Source organism: Paroedura picta, chromosome 1 (assembly GCF_049243985.1).
Source record: "Paroedura picta isolate Pp20150507F chromosome 1, Ppicta_v3.0, whole genome shotgun sequence".
In the NCBI taxonomy this organism is placed as follows: Eukaryota; Metazoa; Chordata; class Lepidosauria; order Squamata; family Gekkonidae; genus Paroedura; species Paroedura picta.
The window spans coordinates 65,885,980-65,904,747 of record NC_135369.1 but is presented as its reverse complement, the minus strand read 5'-3'; the positions used below and the strand labels follow the sequence as shown (position 1 = coordinate 65,904,747).

Sequence of the window (18,768 nt, the reverse complement as noted above, 5' to 3'; positions counted from 1 at the left end):
TTAACATCTTTTACCATTTAATAGAATTGTTATTTTTTAATTTTTCCAGTCATAGCCACTCCCAACATTGTGGCTCATTGTGGGTAACAATAATCAACCCAATATTAAAATCCCTGTAGCTCACAAAGTAGTACAGTGAATTACAAATGACATTAAAACTCAGCACAAGTTTTCCATGGGGACATGATTTTCTGTTGAGATGGATCCAGATACAGTGGAAGAGTTTAGCTATGTCCTTTCACTAGCCCCTTAGTTATCTAGGATTATGAGTAAAATTTGAGGATTGGAGGGTTTATTTTCCAACTGGAATTAAGTTTTAACACCTCTGGTTTTATTTATGGAGATAAAAAAGGAAATGATGAACTTAATGGGAGAAGTTTGGTGAGTATTGCTGGTCTCCTCAGACTGCAATACTATAGCACTTGTCGGGGAGTAAGTAATAAAATTTGTTTGATTGAGAATGTAGAGGATATCTCTGTTAATGTTTGAAAGACATTAATGAGCAGTTGTTAGAGGGGATGAAAAGTTGTGTAACTGAGCAAGGCTTCCTTACTTGGTGGACAATTCATGGGAATCCAGGTCGTGAGCTCTTTGTACTAATTTGGAGTCCACCAAACAGAGGAATATATTAATTTGTTCTCTTGGCTGAAAAAGCACTGTATTGGTACAATTCTCTACAGAGCTTCTTCAGTTTAAGACCACTGAAGTAATGGATTAAGATTTGAAATAACTCTTTATAGCAGAATTTTGCAACCAAGGTTTCATGAAATCCTGGGGTTTCTTGAGAGCCCTGGAAGTGTTTTGTGAATGGATGGGAATTAATTTTTAAAAATTTCTTAAACATTGTGTGATATGACCATATAAGGTTCATGTTGACCTCCCTCAAAATGGCCATTGATGGGCTTGGAGGGGGATGGAAGAGGCCCCAGGGGGGCATGTATATGCTTCCCAACTATATTCTGCATGATTGCTCCACTTCTGGGGTTTCTTGAAGCCTAAAGAATGTTTCAAAGATTTCTCAATGGTAAAAAAGTTGGGAAAGTCTGCTTTATAGGATTTCACTTCAACAAAGTTACTGAAAGAAGATTGCTAAGCCATATGTGATAAATTTATCCAGTATTATATTTTGTTGTGAGAGAACCAGTGCACAATTTTTCCTGAAGAAATGTTGAGTCAGAAGCAATTTCATTGCTTTCATTCCTACTGATACTGGTTTTAGTAATGTTTCTACTTAATATTTACAGAATCAACAGATCTGTCAGTTTATAGAAAAGTAACTGCTTGAGCCAATTCACATAGTTCATATTTGAACCCAAGGATGTACAGGTGAAGTTTAGATGTAGTAACATTTTTTTAAAAAGCAGTTTCTTTGTCTTGTAAGAATTTCTTTGCCACATTTTTATTGTGTTTGTATCCCCTTAACCCAGGGGTAGTCAACCTGTTGTCCTCCAGATGTTGATGGACTACAATTCCCATGAGCCCCTGCCAGCACTTGCTAGCACATCCATCAACATCTGGAGGACCACAGGTTGACTTCCCCTGCCTTAACCTATAAGAAAAGCCTCTTGTGGGGCAGAGTGGTAAGGCAGCAGACATACAGTCTGAAGCTCTGCCCATGAGGCCGGGAGTTCAATCCCAGTAGCTGGCTCAAGGTTGACGCAACCTTCCATCCCTCTGAGGTCGGCAAAATGAGTACCCAGCTTGCTGGGGGGTAAACGGTAATGACTGGGGAAGGCACTGGCAAACCACCTTGTATTGAGTCTGCCATGAAAACGCTAGAGAGCGTCACCTCAAGGGTCAGACATGACCCAGTGCTTGCACAGGGGATACCTTTACCTTTACATTTAACCTATAAGAAAATAACTCTACACATTTTTGGGAGGTACTGCTTTGTACCAATGCCGCAAATGTTGTAAATCAGTATGAGATAACAGTCAGCTTTCCCTTAAGTCAGCCTTTCTCAACTTTTTTACTGTTGAAAAAACCCCGAAACATTCTTCAGGCTTTGAGGACCCCCAGAAATGGCGTGATCCTGCAGTATATGGTTGGCAAGCATAACTGTGTACATGCCCGCTTGGGTGCTTGCATCTTCCCACCCCCTCTAGGCCCATCATTGGCCACTGGAGGGGGGGGGAGTGTCAACATGACCATATATGGTAAAAGCACTCAATAACTGTTAAACACATTTAAAATATATGTAAAAATAATTAACTCTCACCCATTCAGGATATTTTCCAGGGCCATCAAGAAACCCCAGGGCTTCACCAAACCCTGGTTGAGAAAGCCTGTCTTAAGTGTTCATCATTGAAATGGCCACTCTGTTTTTAATTACATTATATATTATTTTGTGGGTTCATACCCCACTAAAGGTTTAGTAAGGTTTTTTTCTAGAAAGCTTTGTAGAGAAGTTTCTTGTTTTTGTTGATTTGTAAATATGTTCTGTTCATATTGATAAGTTTGCTTAAAAGTAAACATGTATAGAATTGGAAATCCAAGCACTGAACTTAATTTATTGACAACTTCTCTGAGAAAACCTGAAGTTGTGAATTAGATATAATTGGGAAACACTGGGGGGGGGGGGAGGATAACGATGATATACTGGAAAACTGTTGTGTGGAATATTGATCTTTGTTTTTTTTTTCTCAGTTAATTTTCTGGTACATGAAGCCTGTGTCATAATTATACTATCAAATTGAAACCTTACAAATGAGATCTTAAATTTTAATTTGTGTTCCAGATGTGTTTTAGTTAGCATCACTGTCCTTTCTAAACTGCCTTACTATCTGGAAGAATGAACTGTGAGATTCTCCTTGGATACCATGGATATTAAAATTCAAGAGTGCATCTGCAAGCCACGTAGTAAAGGGATTCAGAAAATAGTCTACAGATATTGATGGCAGCTCAGTCAGTTGGATCCTACAAATGTTAAGCATAATAGCATTTGTGGTCACAGATAGTTCCCTCAAGAATGGCATAAATTGTTAATAAGAATAGCACTGAAGAAATACCTGGATCTATAGGAAAAATTTGTAGGATTCAATACACTGTGTTTATACGAGATTATTTTAACGTCCCTTGTCTGTGATGCTGTACCACAGAGTCTGAAATTCATAGTTAGAGGCAATGCTATAGTCAGAGTCTATACTTGTAGGGAGAGAAAAGAAAGAATTTCTAGACTACTGCATCCGTAGAACTAAATGATAGAAGAACTAAATGGCAAGCAGGACTGTTCATTGCTTGGGTAGATGAAAAAGTTAACTGTTTACTTTTTAGCAGCCTCATGTCTCCGAATAAAGTGAGATCCTCTTAAAGCAAGGAGCAACATGAACAAGAGAGTGAGAGGTACAGATTCTTTCATGTCATTGGCAAGTTTTCTCTGATCACAAAACATTGTCATATATTTGGATCCAGAGCTTATTTTGAAATATGTAACAGCACAATTTTCAATTTGAAAAATCCAGGGGAAACATGGTTGCTTTAATGTGAACATTTACATAGGTTTGTAACAAAAATGCAACTTTTACATAGTATTGTGACCCTCAAAAAAGTGAATGTTTCTTGTTTTTGAAATTCTGATTTAACATAGCTACTGACACTATTTCTGTCTTCTGACTGTATTGAATTTCTTTACAGGAAGGCCCTCAGAGGAAGAAGAGGAAATCTGAAGCTGTAGAAGCAGGTGAACAGTTAGACCTTTTGGCTATTGGAACTGCTGTTGGCAGCATTTTATTATACAGCACAATAAAAGGAGAATTACAGAGCAAACTAGTAAGTATTAGATCAGTGTTGTCTTACAATGATTTTTTCTTGCTGTTTATTACAACATGAGTTGTTTATGATGGGTATAAAATCATTTAAGCACTGTTTTAGTTGGAAGTGGTTTTGTAATAATTAATAGAATATCACAGTAACCATGGGAGACTGCTTCTTATGAGATGTATCTATAGCAAAAGGAGTATTCACTTTTCAACAACTTTTAAAATTCATCTATAATGCATTATCTTGTTCATTGGTCAAGATTAAGGGGAGATACTGGTATTGTAAAGCAGAATATAATCTACAATAAATGTTCAAAATAAAAGGAAGGAAGAAATAGCGAGAAATGGTTGGTGACACAATGTTAAGAATATGTCTATGTGGGTTTTTACAGATGACATTGTGCCTTCCAAATCTCCTTGAATGTGTCAGCTAGTACAATTCAGTTAAGAAGGTTTTTCATAGGTTGATAACTTTAAAGTGTGCATGAATGCATGAAAATGGCTGAATATAACAGAAATGGCTGATTATAACAGAAGCATCTCATGACGCACAGATAGGCAAACTAAACTTTCCTGACAGTCAGTGCCAGCCCCTGAAATTATAGCTCATCTCCAGACTACAAAGATAAATCCCCCTGAGAAAATGAATGCTTTGGATGTGGGACCCCACTGAGGACTCTGTCCTCTGCAAGCTCCATCCCTAAATTCCCAGGAGCTCCCTACCTCCCCATCCACCTCCAGTGGCCAGGAGGGACTTGGCAAACCTAGAAGTCAGTAATGCTAGTGCTACTGTAAAACAACCCGAATTGGTCACAGAAACCTAGCATGAATAGATTCTTGGTACAAACCCAGGAAAGAGACGGTGTTTCCCTGCTAATAGTTTGTTTCCTTTTAATCTAGAACGGCCATGACAATAAAATAAACTGTGTACGGTGGCATCCAGACAACGGTTGCTTATATAGCTGTTCAGATGACAAAAATATTGTGGAATGGAACACACAGACATGCAAAGTGAAATGGTGAGCCTGGGCTTGTACTAGAACCTGGTGAAATTTCTTGTTCTTCCTCCTTTGATTCCCATTTTCATGTCACTTTAGCTCAAGTTGAATCCTATATCTTACCATTCCAGCATTCAGACTCAAGATATCCATAGTGCAGTTTTTACTGCTGAAGTAGCACAATGTGTTGCTAGGATATTAGAAGGTATGCTAAAGGAGTTACACAGCCAGCTTCCTGTTGAAGATAAGTGCTTTCTTTGAATGGTTTCTTCAGTGTCACAGTACATTTGAACCAGCAAGAATTCTCATACAATGCTGAAACCTTAGATTTTATGCAGCAGAAGGATTACACTGAAGAGTTAGCATTTAAAACTGCCTAAGGAGGCGGTGAGCTCCCACTCACTGACAGTCTTCAAGCAGCGGCTGGACAGATACTTATCCTGGATGCTCTAGGCATGTATGGCCCCATCCAGCTCTGTGATTCTAAGACATCCGTCCATCTATGTAATTGGATTCTGCCTTGAACCACGAAGAAAAGCAGGGTATAAATATTTAAATCCCCCCTCCCCCAACATTTGTGGAGGTTTTTTTCCTTCATGTCTAAGTCTCCCTGTTCCTTGGCCACCTGAGGAACCTTATGAATTGCATATAACCTTCAAATTTCCAAGTGACTTCCTGGTAATATTAAAAGTAAATTAGGACATAGGAATCCCTTTTTAGAGAACTAGCCTCCATTTTTGTCCATAACTTAGTTTTAGGTGCTCTAATTTAAAATATACTGCAATGATGACATCCACTTGGTTTCGCTCACTTCTGATATATAGTGATGTCAGTTTTCTCTTGGCTGTCTGAGCAGGCTAAATGCAATAGAACAAGTGGCTAGAAATCGCTTGAGTTTGAAATTTGTACCAATGAAAAACTTGAGTAGGAAGATTGGATTATTGGTCTGGAGTTATTAAAAGGAATGTGGTAAAATAAAAATGCATAAGGGAAAAGGTGAGGAGACACTCTAAGGTTCAAACTCTTGTGTAGTTTGGAAACCTAGGTTTAGAGAGGGAAATTGATTTTCTTTGCATTGGCTTTCTGATCTGAGCACCAACCCCCACTTGTTCCAGTGGACACAAAATATATTTACTTTGATCTTTCTTTTATGGGGTAATAATATCTTAGGTGAGCCTCTTGTGGCGCAGAGTGGTAAGGCAGTGACATGCTGTCTGAAGCTGTCTGCCCATGAGGCTGGGAGTTCGATCCCAGCAGCCGGCTCAAGGTTGACTCAGCCTTCCATCCTTCCAAGGTCGGTAAAATGAGTACCCAGCTTGCTGGGGGGTAAACGGTAATGACTGGGGAAGGCACTGTCAAACCACCCCGTATTGAGTCTGCCATGAAAACGCTAGAGGGCATCACCCCAAGGGTCAGACATGACCCAGTGCTTGCACAGGGGATACCTTTACATTTAATATCTTAGGTAGATGGGGATAGATTTAAATACAGGGAAACAAGATTTATTTTATCTATCTCGCTAGCTAGCAATCTAGCTATCGCCCTCCCCTGTGGCTTAGAGCTATTTACATGGGGGAACGTGGAACAATACAGCAAAACTTGGTAACGATGTCAAATGAGTGACAGTGATAACAGAAGTGTTTAACAATGTCAAAATATTAACAGTCCCCTGGTTGGTCAGTTCAGGGTGTTTGCTTCCTGGGGAGGGCTTCTGGGGACCCAGTAGGTGTTGTCTGTTTCAGTGGACTTCAACCAAATGCCTGGCGGAAGAGCTCCCTTTTGCAGGCCCTGCGGTATTGATCTAGCTCCAGTAGAATAGGAAAAGCCGAGCCACCTAGCAGCTGCAAGCCAAATCCAGTTGTCTCCTTGGGCTGCTACAGAGATGTGAACGCTTCAGACATTTTCAGTTTTCCCAATGGAAATATTGGGAAATTTTTTTGGGGGGGGCGCTGAACAACAACCTATGAAATATGTTACTCTTTTTAAGCAGGTGACCCATAAGGAGGGAGAGGAAATTGTCCTCTCCCCCACTGTTTTCCTCTTCCATAACCTCTTCCCTTTTTCTGCTTCCGTTTCTTCCCTCTCTCTCACCAGCTAACCTGCCCCTGCCCCAAATTCAGCTTTCCCTCTCCTTGCAGTCTCCCATGAAAAACTCTTACGTGATCATGGCTGCTGGTCAGGTTCAGTTACATGGTGGTGAATCCAGAAGGACTTACGGGGCCACATCACTTTCCCCTTTATCCCATTCCCTACGTGATTTCCTCTTTTCCTTCTTCTGGCAATCCCTGTATTCTCACCTTTCTCCTCATTTTTTCCTTTCTACCTCCCAATCATCCTTTTATCTGCTCCCCTGTCTTTGTTTACATTTATTAACTTCATTTATACCCTACTTTTCTCCACCACGAGGATTCTGAGTAACTTACCTTATTCTCCTTTCCTCCATTTCCTCTAACAGCCCTTTGAGATATGTTAGGCTGAGAATACATAATTGTCCTGAACTCACCCAATGAGCTTCTATGGAAACCAGGGTTTCTAGTATGCTAGTTCACAACTCTGTACCTCACTATACTAACACCAGCCTTTGTGTGGTTGCTGCTGTTGAACAAGAGCCAGCAACTGGGTCTAGATGAGTCATGCAAATTGCATGGAAGCAAGTTACCTGATGGTTACTGGTGAGCCTGGCTCCATGACTCCTTCAGAGAAAAAGAAAAATTATTTTTTATATATCCCATTTTAACTACCTGATGGCATTTCAAAGCAGCTTATAATTGCCTGCCCTTCTTCTCTCCACAAGATACCTTGTGAGGTAGGTGAGGATGAGAGAGCACTGTAAGAACTGTAATGCCCAAGGTCACTCAACTGGTTGTGGAAGAGTGGGGAATTGCACCAAACTGGCTTTCAAAATAGCTCTGGGAAGAGACCAGAACACTTTTGTAAAGGGGCCTGTTTTTACTGATAAGAAGCCCAGGCTTAAAGATTGACAGTGCTGATGTGGCAGTCTAGCAATGGTCACTGAGGGTGTTTGTATCTTAAAGGTACAGGCTCTGCTTCTGTTATGCGGTGGTTAGTCCTTTTTTTTAAATAAAATTTTATTTTTTTCTGTAAACCTCAGGCTTCTAGGAAGATATGTCTTATCTGTTCATGGCTCTAACATCTGGATTTAAGTATCCACACTTTTTGTCATGTTGAGAACAGATGTATTGGTGATGATTATAACTGTTTATTAGCTACTCTACCAAAACAAACAGATGTGATTGAATTAGCCACATAAATCAGAGCAGGTAGCTATTTTATTACTGTGCTTCAGTTTTAGGTAACAGTGGCACATTTTAATATATGAGAGATTAGAAATCTGTTCTTAACCTTTCATGGGGCAAGCAAGAATTGTAATGCTCCATATGTCTTACTTAAAACCGTAAATGTAAAAAGAAAAATTTAATTTGCAGATATTAAGTTATATCTGTGGGGAAAATATTGGTGGTGGAAAGTATTGTTAAGTCACAAGGGACGAGACGTTCAGAGGTGGTTTGTCACTACCTGTCTCTGTGAAGAGACTTGGCCTTCCATGGTGGTTCTCCCAATCCATCTACTAACCAGGGCTTACCCTGCTCAGCTTCCAGGGTCTGTTGAGATTTTAGTGGGTAAAAATAACTTTTGAGAACAATGGTAGAACTTTACTGTATCAGGGTAAAGGCAAGAGAGTAATGACTGCCCAGTCCTAGGAATGTTTTATTGGCAGCAAGGACCACTGTATACAGTAAGGCAGTGATCCCCAACCTTTTTATCACCAGGGACCACTCAACGCCGGGGACCACTCAACGCCTTTTACTGAGGCCCGGTGGGGGGGGTAGTTTACTCCTCTACTCTAAACATCCCTTCAAAATAAGATACAGACACACCACAACAATGAAGTGTGTTGTAAAGGGCTGGGGGTGATGAAGTAAAGGGCCGGGGGGGGGAGGCGTCCTTCGGGGCCCACCTCCAAGTAGTCAAAGGAGCACATGTGGTCCGCGGCCCACAGGTTGGGGATCGCTACTCTAAATAGAGCAAACAGGTCAAGCCCTATGCCAAAGAATAAATGGACACAAATCTGACCTCAAGAATCACAAGACTGAAAAACCTGTAGGAGAACATTGCAGTCTTCCAGGACATTCAATGGGTGACCTCAAATTAGCTATTTTATTGCAAAGGAACTGCAGGATCAGACCGGAAAGGGAAATTGCTGAGTTGCAAATTATTACAACAAGTTAGAACAATGGAATTTGGGAACATTGGTTTCTTATCTCACTACATATTGTAACCTCACAGTATCCTTACATCAGTATTTTCACCAAGGGGTATATATCCCCTTTATTTTTTTTATTTTTTTGTATTTAATTAGAGTAGTGATTGTAATGTAATGAATCATAGAATGCAATGTAATTTGGCATGGTAGACTGGAATTTATTTCTCTGGTTTGTATTTCACCCCACCTCAAAGAAAAAGATGCTGTAAAATGACCTCCATGTTTGAGAAGGATACACTATAATGGCAGGCAGTTAATTACTCTCCACAACTGAGAAGGATTACTCTCCACAACTGATCTGCGCATCTATCTCAGATTTTAATATTTTTTTTCCTTCACTATGTTTCCCCCTCTTATTAAACCCAAGCAAATGGTGACCATATAAACCAAGCTCCTTAAGCCAGTTTGGTCCTTGGATCTGTTACAAACCATTTATTATGCTTATGCTCATTTGCTGCTCATACCTGAACCTATGGACTGGGAGCTCCCATTTCACTATATCTAAGGAAGCATGTGTGCACGCAAAAGCATCTACCTTGTACAAAACTTCGTTGGTCTTAAAGGTGCCCCTGGACTCAAACTCTGTTCCGCCGCTTCAGAGCAACACGGCAACCCACCTGAACCTGTGTCAAGAAACAGTTGGTCAAACCCCAGCTATTCTAGAACAATGATACAGAGTTACATGAAGTCCAACTACTACACCAACGCGTGTGTTAAGCATGTCCTAAAAGGTTAATGGCCGTGTCCAGGCCTTGCATGCCGAGGGCCGCGGCTTCTTAAACTGAGTCAATCCCTCGCACGGGGCTCTTCCTCTCTCCCAGCGGCCTTCAGCTTCTCCTCACATTATTGCCTTTTCCATCACCTCCCATCTCCTCAGAAAGTGCATGCCCATCAGCTCACGCTTGTGGAAGTAATTTGCGCATGCGTCCAGGCTTCCCGGTCCTATGGGCTTGTGGTGCTTGAGAGAACATGCTGTGTGGGCGTGACTTATACCCTTCAAGCTGATTGGTTCTCAAGTCACCGAGGGAGGCCCACCGGGCAGGGCTAAAGAGAAAGAAGCGTCGCCATGGAGACGAGTACGCCGGCGTTCCGCTCCCGGCCGGCGCTGCGGGGTCCCATCCTCCTTCGTGGATCATGATGAACAAGGCGGGGAAAAAGGACACCCGCAATAGTAAAACGCCCCCCGGAAGGGAAGGGAAGCTGTCGGACCTGCCTGGCCATAGGGAGGGGGAGGGCTCCGTGGACCCGACGGGGCCAGGCTGGGCTTCCAAAAGGAGAATTTTTAGCTCCTCCCTTGGAAGTGACGCCCTGTCCAGACTCCGCTGTGGGAAGAACCTCTGCCCGGTCGCTCTGGTGGACGGAGCCCTCTCGTGGGAAAGGGGGCCGGCGCCAAGTCCCGGTTCCTATTCAGCGCTCTGGGCAGCCTGTGGAGGAGGGGGCAAGGCGGCAGGCACCACTGCACACCCCGCGCACGGAAGGAAGAGGGAGGCTGGGCGCAGGAGGGCTGTGCTGCAGAGGCTGTGCGAACCCCAGAGGGAGGCCAGTCATGGTTGCGCTGCGTGTTAACCTCACCAGCCCGGCCCTGATTCCCTCTCCCCCCCCTCCCGCAGTAAGAAGCTTCCCGGGCCGCAAGCTTTGCGGCCTGGGAAGTTATTTACTGCGGGGGGGGGGCGGGGAGAGGGAGCTGCGGCCCGGCGCCAAGGCCTTCGCAGCCTGGCAGCGGGCCGTGGCCCGCGGGTTGGGGACCACTGCAGTAAGGTGTGTTTTCTGGTTAATTTTAGAATTGCTGCATGATCTTTCTTACAGGAATGTCCGTGGATATTATGTCGCTTTTGAGCAACAGGGCTTTTAAGGTATATTAGCTCATCCGCTGAGCTGCTGCCTTACATGCAGGAAGAAACAATACCAATACTGAGAAGTCTTCATTTATTCAAAGTATGGCAAACTAAGAAAATTGTCTCAGAAGGATACAAGTTGTTAGACTTCTACTTGACATGCTGAAGAACTCTAATATCTCTGCTTTCCAGGGTGTTCTGGGTGTAATGTTTTACTAATAGATTGTTTTTCTCAAAACTCTCCAGCAAATGGAAAGGAGACAACAGCAGTGTGAGCTCATTGTGTATCAGTCCAGATGGGAAGATGCTTCTTTCTGCTGGTCGATCTATCAAATTGTGGGACTTGGAGACCAAAGAAGTTTACAGAGTAAGGAACATTTGTTTGTCTGTTTTTGCAATGAACACAAGGATAGGGGGGAGAAACAACTCTCAAGTCTTTAATGAATCATTGTAAAATTACCGTTTCTTCTGCTCAAATACTCCAGTGTAAGCTGGTCCAAGGCTGCTGGAAAGTGTGCTGTGATGATACCTTCAAATGTGGTTTCAGCTGACTGACAGTTGAATGAGGACATTAAATTCCTTGGCTGTGTCTGAGCACTGCCAGCAGTCTGTAGCACTCATGCAGTAAATATCATCTGTCCCCAATTTCATGTTTTGATGTTTTTTGTTGTATGCTTCATATGTTCCCTGTCAGAAAATGCCAGTGAAAATGGTATTTTTGATTCTGTTATGGTGACAAACAAAAAATGACAAACATACTTTTCCTTCCAATCTCAAGATTAATTGTTCTATAGTATGTTGGGTGAAAACAATTTACAGTAGATTTCCTGGTTTAGAAACTGTGTCATTCTTAACAAAAACTCAAAGGAAATTGAAGGGTGTTGAAATATTATAAAATTTATTTCTTTATCATATTTATATATACTACCCTCCATTTCAGCTCAGGGAGGTTTACATAGAACATGGAAGAACATTGGAACAAGTAGTATAATTCAGTAACAACATCAAATAAAACAACATTCATAGAATCATAGAATAATAAAGAGTTGGAAGGGACCTGGGTCATGTAGTCCAACCCCTTGCATTATGCAGGACACTCAAAACCCTCGCTCATCCACTGTAACCTGCTACCCCCTTGAATCTTCACAGAATCAGCCTCTCTGTCAGATGGCTATCCAGCCTCTGTTTAAAAATTTCCAAAGATGGAGAACCCACCACCTCCTGAGGAAGCCTGTTCCACTGTGAAACTGCTCTAGCTGTCAGGAACTTCTTCCAGATGTTTAGACGGAATTTCTTTTGCATTAATTTCATCCCATTGGTTCTGGTCCGTCCCTCTTGGGCAAGAGAGGGATTAACATATTAACTATCCCATGGTTGGTCTGTTCAGAATTCAGTTCTTGGTGAAGAGTGAGGGGTGGAGGGCTGTAGATGTTGTTGGTTCGGTCGACCTCAACCAAATGACTGGCAGAAGATCCATTTTGTGGGCCCTGTGGAGCTGTGCTAGCTCCAGCAGGGCCCTGATGTCTTCGGGGAATAAACTCCACCAGGTGGGGGCCAGGATGGTGGAAGCTCTTGCCCTCCTTGAGGTCAGACATGCTTCCTTGGGGCCAGGGATCAACAGTCAGTTGGAATTGGCAGAGCGTAGAGCTCTTTGGGGGACCCTCAGGTCAGACACACTGGTCCCAGACTGCATATGGCCTTAAAGGTGATTACCAAAACCTAAAAGCTCCACATATGTTCACCTGTTATAGTAGATAATTTTCTATGGTTTATGTCCCTGTCTTGATCAAAATTTAATTATCAATTCCCTTTCCCATCTATTTCATACAGAAAGCCTAAACTTTCATCTGTAAAATTAAGGCTCATTAGTGTGGGATTTAGGGGTTCTGAAAGCTCAGTGGTATGGGAATTAATTGTTCTGATGTATGCCATTATGAGGCAGAGTTTGTGATTGTGAAAAACTCACAGTTGATATCAGAACTTATTTCTAAGAAATTGTTTTAGAATAAAGATGTGTGTGAGATCTTTTAGTTTACATTTTGGTTGCAGATTTTGTGTTAATGTGTTGTCCTTTAGGATCTATCTGTCCTGTCTGAAACAAAATGTCTTCTCTAGCATTTCACAGGACATGCCACCGCAGTTTCAATGCTGAAGTTCATCACAATAAGGCCTCCCAACGAGAATCATCCCTTTGATGGGATTACAGGGCTCTATTTCTTGTCTGGGGCAGTACATGACCGGTTACTGAGTGTGTGGTACGTACATAAGAACAACTGTTTTGTATCATAAGGCATGAAATTACACTACTTGGTAAAAATAGAAGTGTGGATTGAATATTTTTAACTGTATGTGAATGAACTTAATATTCAGGGGTATGGCATGATCTATAAGGTTTTAATTTATGTTTAATTTTTATTCCACCCTTTCTCATAAAGACTCAGAACAGATTGTTGTTGTTGTTAGGTGCAAAGTCGTGTTCGACCCATCGCGACCCCATGGACAATGATCCTCCAGGCCTTCCTGTCCTCTACCATTCCCCGGAGTCCATTTAAGTTTGCACCTACTGCTTCACTGACTCCATCCAGCCACCTCATTCTCTGTCGTCCCCTTCTTCTTTTGCCCTCGAACGCTCCCAGCATTAGGCTCTTCTCCAGGGAGTCCTTCCTTCTCATGAGGTGGCCAAAGTATTTGAGTTTCATCTTCAGGATCTGGCCTTCTAAAGAGCAGTCAGGACTGATCTCCTCTAGGACTGACCGGTTTGTTCGCCTTGCAGTCCAAGGGACTCGCAAGAGTCTTCTCCAGCACCAGAGTTCAAAAGCCTCAATTCTTTGACGCTCGGCCTTCCTTATGGTCCAACTTTCGCAGCCATACATTGCAACTGGGAAGACCATAGCCTTGACTAAACGCACTTTTGTTGGCAGGGTGATGTCTCTGCTTTTTAGGATGGTGTCTAGATTTGCCATAGCTTTCCTCCCCAGGAGCAAGCGTCTTTTAATTTCTTTGCTGCAGTCCCCATCTGCAGTGATATTGGAGCCCAGGAAAATAAAATCTGTCACTATCTCCATTTCTTCCCCATCTATTTGCCAGGAATTGAGAGGGCCGGATGCCATGATCTTTGTTTTCTTGATGTTGAGTTTCAAGCCAACTTTTGCACTCTCCTCCTTCACCCGCATCAACAGGCTCTTTAGTTCCTCTTCACTTTCTGCCATTACAGAACAGATTACAATGCCAATAAAACACATAAGTTCTAAAATGTACAAAAAAAGTAAATACAGTTTAAAAATTTTGAAGTTACACCGCTAATATTGCCTTTAAGGGGGATGAGAAGAGTGGTCTGTCCACTTAGCCTAGCCCTCACTGGTGCCTGCAGGCAGAGTAGTCAGCAGCTAGTTGTTACTGTAGGCCTCACTGTAAGCCTGGTGGAACAGCTCTGTTTTACAGGCGCTGCAGAACTGTCTCTTGTGGCTGAATGTTCCACCAGGCTCGGGCCAGGGCCAAGAAAGTCCTGGCTATGGTTGAAGCTGATCTCTCTAGGGCTAGGGATCCTAAGTAGATTCTGACAACTAGATGTCAACTCCCTTTTGGGGACGTATTAGGAGAGGTGAACTTAAAGACATGAGGCATCACGTTTTCTTCATAGGTACCCTTTCCTTTTATTGTGAAATGGAAATATACCTTGAAAACGCTTTTATTTTGTCATCTACAAATAATTTAGTAATTAATATTGTTAGAATTCTGTTTTTAATATTTCATTGGAGACAGTGTTAATGGAAATTGGTCTTCATTGATTGTTATGGGTCAGTGAGTGGAGGGGTTGTAGACATGCTTCGTATAACATAGGTGAGCTTTTGTTTTTAGGATGGTGGGTTTGAACAACAATTATTCATGCTGGAGCAGTTTCTAAGCATGTTGGTATTGCTGAAGGGATGGGTGGCAAACTTTATATAGTTTCAAACTATGGGTGACACTTTGTCTCTGTATTCTAGTAAGTTGTGAAGTAACAGCTGTTGTGTTCAGTAAGATTAAACACAGTGTTAGTTATTTAGCACTGTATTGAAGTGACAACAGCTGATGAGAGGGTTGACTCTCTTCATTACAAGAAAACAGTTGCATGTTTTAACAATGTGCTTTTGTGTCCTAAGGCAGGTGAGGTCAGACAGGAAAGAAAAGAATGCTGTGATGTCGTTTACAGTTACAGACGAACCAATCCACGTTGATCTCACAATATCAGAAAGCAAAGAAGAGGTAATGCAATTTAAGTTCTCAGTACTAATTTTCTTAGGGAACTTAAAGGAAGCCACTCTAGTTCGGGTGTTTGACCTGAACCTGAAATTGAGCATTTAGTGCTTGAGCTTTCCTATTGAAAATCACCTATTTCCCAGGGTATCATCACATGCTCTAGAATCTACCAGATTCTATCATATATACAAACAAGATCATACACTGATCATAAACTGAGTTGTGTAGTATGTCCTATTTCCAAATTATGAATGGCTTCTAAAAAGGGCTCTCGTGTGGGGAACATTCCTTAGCCGTTCTACTCAGAATTGACTCCCATGTTATTCACTGGGGCTTAAACCTATGAAAGTGGCCTTGGTATTGTAGCTATGAATACTTCCTGTTTTATGGGGGGATCTATTTTGTGAAAAATTACTAGCCTTTTATTAATTTCTTAAGGAAATCACAATTTGTTCAGTTGAACTTACTTGAAAGTAAGTCTGAGTTTGCACTGTTGCCATTAAAAATGTTGTTCTGATGTATGTGAATCCACACTGCCTATTGTAAAAATTTTATACCATGGGAGGAAGTAGTGATAATGGTTATAGTCTTCTGAAACTAACAACAATTTTATCGTCCTCAGCCTGTGAAACTAGCAGTTGTATGCAGAGATGGGCAAATGCACTTATTTGAGCAAGTCTTGAATGGGTAAGTTGGTATTTAAACACACTGATCTTGTGTTATTCAGAGAGTAGGAAAGCAGATTTCTCTTGCAGCAGGGTACCCAAAGGTCTGGATATTCTTATATTCCATTTTTTTTCTCTGTCTGACACACTCATACTGTAAAAGGAATATTTCGGTTGTAACTGAAGTTACAGTAAGATTAGGGTCTTTGAGGCCAGGGTTTGTAACATTAACACGTTAGGCCAGTCATTCTCAACCAGAGTTACTAGTAACCATAGCCGTGATGGTCTGAAAGTAACAGAACACATTTTTTATTCCAATGGTGCCTTTAAGAACAAAGTTTTATTCAAGGTGTGACCTGAGCACCCACTTCCTGATCTGTTCTAATTTTCCATAAATCAGCTTTGAAGGTGAGGGGGGGGCATCATAGAGTGGAGCAGCCTCTCTGGAAAGAGAAGATATTCTTTCCTGCTCTTCAACATGAGGATCTGAGGAAGTGTATATGCGCACCTTGAATAAATATTTGTTGGTCTTAAAAGTGCCACTGGACTCAAATTTTGTTGTAGTAACCCTACGGTTACTCCAAAGTCTTAGAATCATAGAATTGGAAGGGAACTCCTGGGTAATCTAGACCAACCCTTGCACTATGAAGGACACTCATAACCCTATCGCTCATCCACTGTAACCTGCCACCCCCTTGAACATTCAAAGAATCAGCCTCTCCATCAGATGGCTATCCAGCTTCTGTTTAAAAATTTCCAAAGATGGAGAACCCACCACCTCCCAAGAAAGCTTATTCCACTGAGAAACCGCCCTGTCAGGAACTTCTTCCAGATGTTTAGACGGAATTTCTTTTGCATTAATTTCATCCCATTCGTTCTGGTCCGTCCCTCTGGGGCAAGAGAGAACAACTCTTGTTTCATCCTCTACATGGCAGCCTTTTAAATACTTGAAGATGGGGCTACTTGAAGGGGTTACTCCAGTTGAGGAGGATTTAATTTTATTTGTATATATTTATATATATTTAGAAATTTGGAGTAACCCTAGGGTTTCTATGAATTTAACCTGGGGAGGGGTCAGAAAAACAGAGTAGCTTTCTGCTTATCTGTTGAGTCTCCGGTGGCCTTGTTGAATTCACACACAATGGAAAAGGAATGAGAGGGAAGAGCTGAATCTGCTGCGCTCCTCCCATTTCCTCCCCTCTCAACTTTTCTTCTCAGCCACACTGGCAGAAAATGGCTGGATGAAGGCTCTTGCAAGCAAAGGGATCAGATATTCAAGCAGGAGAAGACTGTCTCCGATACCACATCATCTACCCTCCAAAGCAGCCATTTTCTCCAGGGAAACTAGTCTTGAGATAATTCTAGGGGATCACCAGGTTCCAACTGACAGCTGGCATCCCTAGCCAAGAGATACTAAACCTGCAAGGACCCTGCACAAGGATTCCGTTCTTCCCAGGTTTCCCCTTGCCCTGGCAGCCATTTCCAATCCTGGGAGAATATATTCTCACGTCTTGCTAGGATTGCCAACCGCCTGATGGTGCCTGGAGATCTCCCAAAGTTACAAGTGAACAAATCACAGATCATTTCCCTTGAAAAGAATTGCTGTTTTGAATGATGGGCCTTATGACAGCTGAGATGAATGCTTCCTTGTTTTGCTCGGGCAAGGTACAGCGCACACAAAACTTCTTATTTACCAAGCATTCTATTTTATTAGTGATCCCATGCACCCTGTGTAAACATGTGATTTCTGGGAACATGGAAGGGAGGTCTGGCTAGCTGGCATTACTTCCAGGGTTACTTGAAGCTTGAATATTTCAGGGATTACCCTGTGGTCAATAGGTTGAAAAAGGCCACCTTAGGCAGTTTAACTTGCCTTGGCTAACCTATTAGTGAAATGGTGAACATACTTAAAATCTCAGCACACGATAGCAGCAGTTTTCAGTCAATTATTTCTGTCTTCTAGCTGTCCTCTTCGGCAAGATGACATGTCACAATTGTGTGTGTGTGGTGGGTTTGGCGAAAACTGGACAGAGTGTTTCTTGGCTGGATCCTGCAAGACAGTGCTTTTATATTGTTAAATTACTGAGTTCAGTGTATGACATTAATTTGACTACTTCCATTTTTGTGACAGCTACAACTGCAGAATTGGCACAGGTTAACTGTAAATAATAGCTGCCACGTGCATAGACATTGTGAAAATAAGTTCTGTTATTAAGATGCTTGCAAGCTGTGGCGGAAAATAAATAATTCTACACTTGTTCATCAGGCTCCTTTCCTTGCAGGTATTGCAAAAAGCCCTTGACATCAAGCTGTACTATCCAGATAGCAACACCTGGAGAGGGTACTGATTCCACACCAAAGCCAGTTCCTATTCTGGCAGCTGCATTTTGTTCAGACAAGCAGTCCTTAATACTTGCGTATGGAAATTCCTTACAGCCTGTTATTGAGAGAGTGGTATGTAGTCTTTTTGGAAGTCTGTGTTGATCTCTGTGTTAATTTGCTTCCAAATAAAAGTCCTAACATTTCATAAAGATGCTTGTTTTTTTGGATTGACTCTATTTTAATTTTGTAAGTTCATTTATTTATTACATGACGTTAAAATATCTGCACAATGTTTAAAATCATCTTTCTTCCTGTTGTAGACCCTAAATACTCTAGAATCTCACACATGCTTAGTGAGGGATGTTCTGAAGACCCTGGCACTTAAAACAGAAATGGCTATAACAAAGGTAAACTTCAAGATTATTTTTAAATGGATGTCTCTGAAATGTTTTTAACACATTCTGATTATTTTAATGGTACCCGATGGAACAGAGTCCCCAATTGGTGCCTGTGGGTGCCACTGTACCCACCAGTATCTCTTCTGGTGCCCACAAAATGCTTTTAGAAAATGGGAAGGGACAAGTGTTAAGTATTGACCACTGGAGATTTCAATGGCTGTTCAGATTTTTAAAGACGTTGCTTTCGCAGCAGCACAAGAATCTTCAC

At 41.8% G+C, this 18,768-nt stretch overlaps 1 protein-coding gene and 2 non-coding genes across 3 annotated transcripts in view; all 3 read left to right on the top strand.

The window, feature by feature from the left end:
* Positions 1-18,768, top strand: part of WDR43 (WD repeat domain 43) — a 37,115-nt gene that overhangs the window by 1,704 nt on the left and 16,643 nt on the right. The window contains exons 2-9 of the mRNA XM_077341402.1: positions 3,634-3,768; positions 4,659-4,777; positions 11,123-11,243; positions 12,992-13,131; positions 15,019-15,121; positions 15,738-15,802; positions 18,063-18,234; positions 18,423-18,509. Of these exons, the coding sequence (XP_077197517.1) occupies positions 3,634-3,768; positions 4,659-4,777; positions 11,123-11,243; positions 12,992-13,131; positions 15,019-15,121; positions 15,738-15,802; positions 18,063-18,234; positions 18,423-18,509 (942 nt within the window). The remainder of the gene's footprint in view (positions 1-3,633; positions 3,769-4,658; positions 4,778-11,122; positions 11,244-12,991; positions 13,132-15,018; positions 15,122-15,737; positions 15,803-18,062; positions 18,235-18,422; positions 18,510-18,768) is intronic.
* LOC143828172 (small nucleolar RNA SNORD53/SNORD92) lies at positions 5,535-5,612 on the top strand. Its single transcript, XR_013227545.1, has one exon. It is a non-coding gene; the product is annotated as a small nucleolar RNA SNORD53/SNORD92 (small nucleolar RNA).
* On the top strand, positions 11,391-11,474 carry LOC143828181 (small nucleolar RNA SNORD53/SNORD92). Its single transcript, XR_013227550.1, has one exon. It is a non-coding gene; the product is annotated as a small nucleolar RNA SNORD53/SNORD92 (small nucleolar RNA).